The following is an 8,548-nucleotide window of genomic DNA, read 5'->3' on the forward strand; positions in this document are numbered from 1 at the left end:
CGACTCTATTCTCTGTGTATATCAATGATGTCGCTCTTGCTGCTGGTGACTCTCAGATCCACCTCTACGCAGATGACACCATTTTGTATACATCTGGCCCTTCATTGGACACTGTATTAACAAACCTCCAAACGAGCTTCAATGCCATACAACACTCCTTCCGTGGCCTCCAACTGCTCTTAAACGCTAGTAAAACTAAATGCATGCTCTTCAATCGAACGCTGCTTATACCCACCCGCCCGACTAGAATCACTACTCTCGGCGGCTCTGACTTAGAATATGTGGACAACTACAAATACCTAGGTGTCTGGTTAGACTGTAAACTCTCCTTCCAGACTCACATTAAGCATCTCCAATCCAAAGTTACATCTAGAATCGGCTTCTTATTTCGCAACAAAGCCTCCTTCAATCATGCTGCCAAACATGCCCTCGTAAAACGGACTATCCTACCGATCCTTGACTTCGGCGATGTCATTTACAAAATAGCCTCCAACACTCTACTCAGCAAATTGGATGTAGTCTATCACAGTGCCATCCGTTTTGTCACCAAAGCCCCATATACTACCCACCACTGTGACCTGTACGCTCTCGTTGGCTGGCCCTCACTACATATTCGTCGCCAAACCCACTGGCTCCAGGTCATCTATAAATCACTGCTAGGCAAATCCCTGCCTTATCTTAGCTCATTGCTCACCATAGCAACACCCATCCGTAGTATGCACTCCAGCAGGTATATCTTACTGGTCATCCCCAAAGCCAACACCTCCTTTGGCCGCCATTCCTTCCAGTTCTCTGCTGCCAATGACTGGAACGAACTGCAAAAATCTCTGAAGCTGGAGACTCTTATCTCCCTCACTAACTTTAAGCAACAGTTGTCAGAGCAGCTTACTGATCACTGCACCTGTACACAGCCCATCTGTAATTAGCCCACCCAACTACCTCATCCCCATATTGTTATTTATTTTGCTCTTTTGCACCCCAGTATCTCTATTTGCACATCACCTTCTGCACATCTATCACTCCAGTGTTTATACTAAATTGTAATTATATTGCACTATGGCCTATTTATTGCCTTACCTCCATAACTTACTACATTTGCACACACTGTATATAGATTTTCTATTTTTCTATTGTGTTATTGACTGTACGTTTTTGTTTATCCCATATGTAACTCTGTGTTGCTGTTCTTTTAATCGCACTGCTTTGCTTTATCTTGGCCAGGTCGCAGTTGTAAATGAGAACTTGTTCTCAACTGGCCTTCCTGGTTAAATAAAGGTTAAATAAAAAATAAATTAAATCACATCTGAAAATATTTTACCTGAAGCTTTCCTCTCACATTTATGCATGTGGCTGTTTATTGCCCCTAGCCATTCATTGGCCAGATTTATACAAAACATTAGTGCTTTATATTACTGCTATTGTACAAAGTACAGATTCCCAGGCAAGCCGTCTAAAACTTGTCAGTACTTGAGAACTGCTGGTAAAAGGTCGTTGAAGGGACATTTGAAGTGAATGTGGTTTGACTGATTCAATATGAAAACCCCATCTGGTGAGTTTAGTTCTGTATATTATTTTGCTTCAAATATAGATATCTAAGATATGCACGATTACTAGCTTACTCAATACGGCATACTCATGCCTTGGCTCAGATTTATGTTGACAATGTATCTGTTACACAATCTGACACCCATTATAATGTCTGCTTTATTTTTTGAATGTGTAAAATGATTGCAAGTCAAGTCTAAATAGTGTTCATATTACCCCTACCAGACAACTTGTATGTGGATGTAAAATATTCAATAATTAATAGTTCTAAATCCTTCCCTCTTTCGTGTCCAGAACGTACATTGGTCGTCATCGGCAACCCTGGAGCTGTGTCATGGGCTTCCCTGGAAGGAGGTGAAGAGAAGCCCCTGGGGACCACCAGACTCTGGAGTACTACAGGAACCATCTCAGGACGCCCCCTCACTGTGGTAAACATGCCTGGTGCAGTAACCACCACCCAGAGCCAGAAGGCGCTACAGGTAAATGTGGCATAGTCTGCTGCGCTTGTGTCTGCCTCGTCATGTGCTATCACGGTTCCTTGGGAGGTCCCTACCCTAAACCCTAACCGTAACCCCTACCTTTACCCTAACCTTAACCCGTACTATAACCATTTTACATTTTAACTTCAGTGGGGGTAGGGACGTCCCAAGGATTCTGAATAGCAGGGACCCATGTTTTTGTGTCAATGTACTGTATCTGTGTCTGCTGTTTGTCTGTTTTGGATTTCTCTATTGTTGTTTCTTGTTCTTATTTATATTCTGTTTTTCTCTGTAAAGTGTGTTGAGACTGGGTGAATCTCAATTGTACGTCCTTGATTCCACGTGTCACGTATCCTTGCCTCGTTCTGAAAATACATCAGATCTTCTGCTCCAATCTGCTTTGAGAAGGAGACAAGGAGGGAGGACATAAGGAATAAAGGAAATATAATTGAGATTCACCCACTGTGAAAGGCACTTCAAATAAATTGTGACGACTTGTCTACAGGACTGGGCTATGGAGTGTCTGTCCCTGTCTGAGTGTTCCAAGGGGGTCCACTCTTTTCTCCTGGTGGCTCCGTTGGGTCGGCTCACAGAGCAGGAGAGGAGGGGGGCTCAGTGCATCCGGAGGATGTTCGGAGAGAAGGCCCACGGTTTCACTCAGGTCCTCTTCACCTACAAGCCGGAGCAGAAGGACAGTCTGGAGGATCTACTGAAGGAGAGAGAGGCCCAGAGGCTGGTTGAGGAGTTTGGGGGACGTTTTCACATCTGCCCAAAGAGCATTGGTGAAGAGGTGGAAGTCACAGGGTTACTGGAGAAGATCGACGCCATTTTGGATCGGGGCGCAGACCGCTGCTACACCGTGGAGATGCACCCAGAAGCTCAACCGCTATTGGTGGAGTTTAGGGAGCAGCTTAGGGGCCTATTGGACGGCTTTATCAGACTTAAGGAAAGGATCAATGAAAGGGAGAGAATGCGAGTTAACGTGGAGAATTTGGAACACAGGATCTTCAGAGAGAAGCTAGCGAGGCTTCAAGATGAGCTCTTGTTGAAGCATGTGGAGAAAGAAGGAGACAGAGGGATGGAGGTAGAGGCGCTGAGTTTTATATATGAGTTGGATAGGTTAGTTGACAGGCTTGCCCTAAAAAGAGCGAGAGCAGTCGAGGACAAACACAAGAGCAGAGAGGACGTGCAGAGATTTAGGGAGGAGTTGGGGAGGATGGTGGATGAAATGGTTACCAACCTGAAACACAAGAATAGACAAAAGGTCGAAGGAGAGTGGGAGCTTCAGAACTTCAGGGAACAGCTAGAAAGACTGAAAAACAACATGAAAAAGACAGAAAAGAGAGGGAACGGGAATGAGAATGGGGAAATGAGTTTGTGAAGGGGACAGGAAGGTGGGATGAGGAAGAGAGAGAGATTCCGGAGGGAAACACGGAGGGAGGGAATGAAGGGGCAGGGTTTGACATGGGTCAACAGTTTAATAATAATAATAATAATAATAATAATAATATACCATTTAGTAGACGCTTTTCTCCAAAGCGACTTACAGTCATGCGTGCATACATTTTTACGTATGGGAGTTTAAGGGAATGATGCAGAAGTTGGGGAATATTGGGAATATCAGGAAAAAGAGGAGAGGAGCTTGGAGGAAAGGAAAAGGTGATAAAAAGAGTGATGGAAATTATCTATAGATGCTAGCTATTGGCTACATTGATTTAATAAATTATTTTTAATGGATGACAATCTATGATGCATTAGATGTTAAACATATCAATGAATGTTGATGATATTGTGTGTGTCACGTTGCTGCATGATTAACTGTTGAATATGTGTTACTAATTCGTCATAGTACTAGAGAATCAACAGATAACTTTACCATGTATCATTCATGCATTAATCATATGCTTACCATGCTGAACTTGAATTCAATGAAGATGAATCCAAACATGAACAAAAAACAATACTGCACATCCATAATAACTTAAAAATAAAGACGCAAATAATCATAGAAATAAAAAAATTTAACAACTCTCAGTGCTTGCCTTGCCCCTCTGACCTGTACATCCCGCACATGCGCAGTGCACCCCCGGCCTCTGTAGTGATGCAAAGATGGCGTCCTCCGTGGCTATCTGCACAGCACGTTTACTCAACTCTGTAGGAGTGTCTTCTGGCCATCGTCGGGCTTGCTTGCTGCTTGCCTCGGCTAGACATGGAGAAGCCTGTGCCACGGCGATCTTGGAGACACAACGGTGCAGGATAGGGGGCAACTTTGGATGTTTGAGACCTGGAAATGCAGTGACATTGAGACTCACAGGTGAGAGAGGGAGAACTGTCTGGAGTTGGTGTCAGTATAAACCTAGGTAAAAGTTTGGTTGCTATAGAAAGCTATTTTATTTGTCAATCATTCTGTAAATGTCGTTGACATTGTGTTTATTTATGTGTTTCATGTCACGATCAGACATTAGACACTCTTGCTCGGTACTGCTGCAACAACAATGTACAGTAGCTGGACGTGCATGATGTAACTGTCCTCAATGCTCAAGCACAAAATGTACATGACACAAACTACAGTGTCTGCACTGGTAGTTAACTACTAGCTAGCTAGTCCGTACTTATAGCTAGCTAGTACACTTCTAAATGCATTCTTCTCATTCTTCATTATTTGTCTAGCTAACGTTAGCTAGCTATGTCTAACAAACATGCTAAGTACCATTACCCAGAATGCTTTGCTTCAATACAAGGACAGAAGTTATGGCTCTTTGACGCAGTTCATATCTCCCTCTTCTCACCACAGGACTGAGGTCCCCCCATGTTGTCAGCAGTAGTCACTCCTTCCACACTAGCTGCTCCTCAGCTAACAAACAGGACTTGTATGATGTTCTGGGGGTGCCTCGCTCGGCCACTCAGAAAGAGATCAAGAAAGCCTACTATCAGGTGAGAGGGTTGTCTATTAGGAGAGCCTGCACCTGTAGCTCTGTCGCTGTGTGGGTTGTTGCAGAAATATAGGCCTAGACTGTTGTCATTATGGAGTTCTACACGTATGGAGTTCTAGAATGTTCAGAAACATTGATTCAAACTTCAGTTGTAAACATTGAAATAGTACATGGCCTCGTCTCATTGGTTCAGTGAAATTAGCTCGGTAGGCTATATAATACCATTGGTCTATCCTATTACAGATGGCTAAGAAGTACCACCCAGACACCAACCAGGATGACCCTCAGGCCAAGGAGAAGTTTGCCAAGCTGGCAGAAGCCTATGAGGTACACACCCTTTGTCGTGCCAGATCAGGCAGAGACACATTCAATTGGTCCCTGGCCTAATTCTACAAATTCAAGTCCTGCACGCTTTCGACTGTCCAGAACTTCAATTTCCAATAAATCAATAGGCTCTGCCAAGCCAGGCATAGGATCTGATGAGGCGCTGATCCTAGATCTGTACCTATTTAAGCAACTTCTACTCTCTTCTATATTATTTGTAGATGGACAGTGAGACACAACCCCTTAGCAATGGCTGGGATATCGTTCCTGATATTGTTCCTGATATTGTTCCCCCAAGGTGCTGAGTGACGAGGTGAAGAGGAAGCAGTATGACACGTACGGGGCGGCAGGCTTCGACCCAGGCCAGGCGGGAGGGGGGGCGGGGGGGCAGCAGTACTGGAGGTCCGGGGGGGCCAGTGTCGACCCAGAGGAAATGTTCAGGAAGATCTTCGGGGAGTTCACAGGAGCACGGGGGTTCGGAGACTTTAACAGCATGTTTGAACAGAGGCCAGAGGTGTGGTTCTAACAGATTAATAACCAGGTTATAACAGGTTTCATGATTCAGCATAGAATTAGAATTGGTAGAATGTATAAGTTCCAATCAACAGCAATGTTACATGATTTCATGTGAATGTTTAGAGCTTGCTCAGTTATACATATTCAGCCATATGTTTTCATCTGTAACTCTCTTTCTCCCTCTCTCTCCCACTTTATTACCTCATCCCCCCTTTTTCTCATGCTATACCTCCATCTCTTTACCCTTTTATTTGTCTCTCCCTCTCTCTCCCCTTTCCTCTCTCTCTCTCTCTGCTTCCCTCCCTCCATCCCTCTCTCTCTCAGTTTGTGATGGAGCTGACGTTCACCCAGGCAGCGAAGGGAGTGAACAAGGAGATGACAGTGAACCTGGAGAATGCTTGTCAGAGATGTGACGGTAAAGGCAGTGAGCCAGGAACCAAGGTCCAACACTGTCACTACTGCAACGGCACCGGCATGGTGAGTGATGTCAACCAACTGTCACCGTCAGGGACCAGGGCCTGTATTCACCAAGCGTCTCAGAGTAGGAGTGCTGGTCTAGAATCAGCCCCACTCCAACTTATTTATTATGATTTAAAAACAGAACTGCTACTTTGAGACGCTTTATGAGTACAGTCCCTGATGTTTTACAAGGTTGTCTCCACCATGACCGTATCCCTTTTATAAAACAGAAATCTCAGGGAGCTAGTTGCAATTGACTTCAGGGCTTACCTTTTTGATCCACACTCCCATAACTTATTAAGACACCTTTAATAGCTCTATACTGTCATAACAGCCATATTAAAAATGTATGATCATCTTAATGTTAGTCTCTGTGCTGCCCCCTGTAGGAGTCTATAAACACGGGCCCGTTCATGATGCGCTCCACTTGTCGTCGATGTGGTGGGCGGGGCTCCATCATGACCACGCCCTGTGTGATGTGTCGCGGCTCGGGACAGACCAAACAGAGACAGACCGTCACCGTGCCTGTACCTGCGGGTGAGTGAGAGAGATATCTCCATCCATCCGGTCAGGCCATGTACAAGGAACCAATTGTTCAATGATATGATGAAAATGCAGATTGACTACAGACATGGACTGATGTGTTTTTATATTGTTGTCTTGCAGGAGTAGACGATGGACAGACTGTACGAATGCCAGTGGGGAAGAAGGAAATCCACATCACATTTAGAGTAAGTATGGACAGCATTGAGCTAGTTGTCTACCCCAGGGTTTCCCAAAGTCGGTCATGGTGTCCCCCTTGGGTGCATCTTTGGGTTTTGCTGTAGTACTACACAGCTGATTCAAATAACCAACTCATCATCAAGCTTTGATTATTTGAATCAGCTGTGTAGTGCTAGGGCAAAAACCAAAATGTGCACCCAGAGGGGCCCCAGGACCCAGTTTGGGAAACCCTGGTCTACCCTTCAATGAGCTCCCAGACATGGCAGTTATACTCCTGTATGCTTTTGCTTTCGGGGTTTGGGTGCATAGATGTCTAAAGTATTATCCATGTCAATCAATGTTTGATTGATTGTGGTTCTGATAATCCAGTTTTGCTTTGGCTGATCAACCTGAAGCCTTTCTAATATTCTTGAGACCTATCAAATATAAAAAACATTGGGGAAACAATGTTATTTTTCTCATTTGTGAAACACTTATTATCACACTGTTATATTTGTGATGGTTCTGATGGTCCGGTATCTTCTCTTCTCTCCAGGTCCAGAGGAGTCCAGTGTTCAGACGTGATGGTATCAACATCCACTCTGATGTTCACATCTCTGTGGCCCAGGCTATTCTGGGGGGCTCTGCTAGAGCACAGGGACTCTACAACACCATAGATATACAGGTGAGATGGACGGGGAGGGGGAGAAAGAGTTAGATCTCTGTAGCCCAGGCTATACTGGGGGGGTTCTGTGGGCATGTGAACACTGGACAATTGAGGAGTGGAAAAACATAGCCTGGAACATGACAGCTAGTTCAGTTTACTTGAGTGGGCTGCGCAGTCCCTAGACCTCAACCCAATAGAGCATCTTTGGGATGAGATGGAACGGGATGTTTGCAGCATGAATGTACCGCCAGTCCAATCTGCAGTAACTGCGTGATGCCATTGCGTCAGCATGGACCAACATCCTTGTGGAATGTTTCAGACACCTTGTAGAATACCACTAAGAATTCAGGCTGTTCTGGAGGTAAAGGGGGGTCTGGCCCGGAACTAGATGGTTGTACCTAATAAACTGGCCGGTGGTGGGGGTGGGGGGCTTAGGGTGTGAGGGAAGGAAGGAGAGAGAAACAAGTTGTTTTCTGCCCGGGCACAGGGACTGTACAACAGTATAGACAAAGAGGAATTGTATCCCTGACTATTGAATGTCTCTATATGAAGTATTTCAATGTTTGGGTGTCATTTTGTTCAGCATGTATTACATTACCACATCTTTCAATCTGGTAACCATCTGGAAATATTACATTAGATACATGTTACACTGACCCTAGTCAATCTGGTAACCATTGGAAATAATACATTAGATACATGTTAAACTGACCCTAGTCAATCGGTCAACCAACTGGAAATATTATATTAGATAGATGTTACACTGACCCTTGTCAATCTGGCAACCATCTGGAAATAATACATTAGATGCATGTTACATTGACCCTAGTCAATCTGGCAACCATCTGGAAATATTATATTAGATACATGTTACACTGACCCTTGTCAATCTGGTAACCATCTGGAAATAATACATTAGATAC

The 8,548-nt window shown here is 44.4% G+C and overlaps 2 protein-coding genes across 2 annotated transcripts; both read left to right on the forward strand.

Annotated features, from left to right (window-relative positions):
- Positions 1-1,454: 1,454 nt before the first annotated feature.
- LOC121554082 (GTPase IMAP family member 4) lies at positions 1,455-4,061 on the forward strand. Its single transcript, XM_041867530.2, has 3 exons — positions 1,455-1,549; positions 1,840-2,024; positions 2,530-4,061. Exons 1-3 carry the CDS (start codon positions 1,534-1,536, stop codon positions 3,403-3,405), a joined length of 1,077 nt encoding a protein of 358 aa, XP_041723464.1. The 5' UTR covers positions 1,455-1,533; the 3' UTR covers positions 3,406-4,061.
- Positions 4,062-4,090: 29 nt separating this feature from the next.
- dnaja3b (DnaJ heat shock protein family (Hsp40) member A3b) lies at positions 4,091-7,691 on the forward strand. Its single transcript, XM_045211647.1, has 8 exons — positions 4,091-4,338; positions 4,819-4,958; positions 5,201-5,284; positions 5,580-5,795; positions 6,122-6,274; positions 6,646-6,793; positions 6,923-6,987; positions 7,515-7,691. The coding sequence occupies exons 1-8, from the start codon at positions 4,134-4,136 to the stop codon at positions 7,674-7,676; spliced, it is 1,173 nt and encodes a 390-aa protein (XP_045067582.1). The 5' UTR covers positions 4,091-4,133; the 3' UTR covers positions 7,677-7,691.
- Positions 7,692-8,548: the final 857 nt, after the last annotated feature.

The sequence above is a fragment of the Coregonus clupeaformis genome, chromosome 38, assembly GCF_020615455.1.
Source record: "Coregonus clupeaformis isolate EN_2021a chromosome 38, ASM2061545v1, whole genome shotgun sequence".
Lineage (NCBI taxonomy): Eukaryota > Metazoa > Chordata > Actinopteri > Salmoniformes > Salmonidae > Coregonus > Coregonus clupeaformis.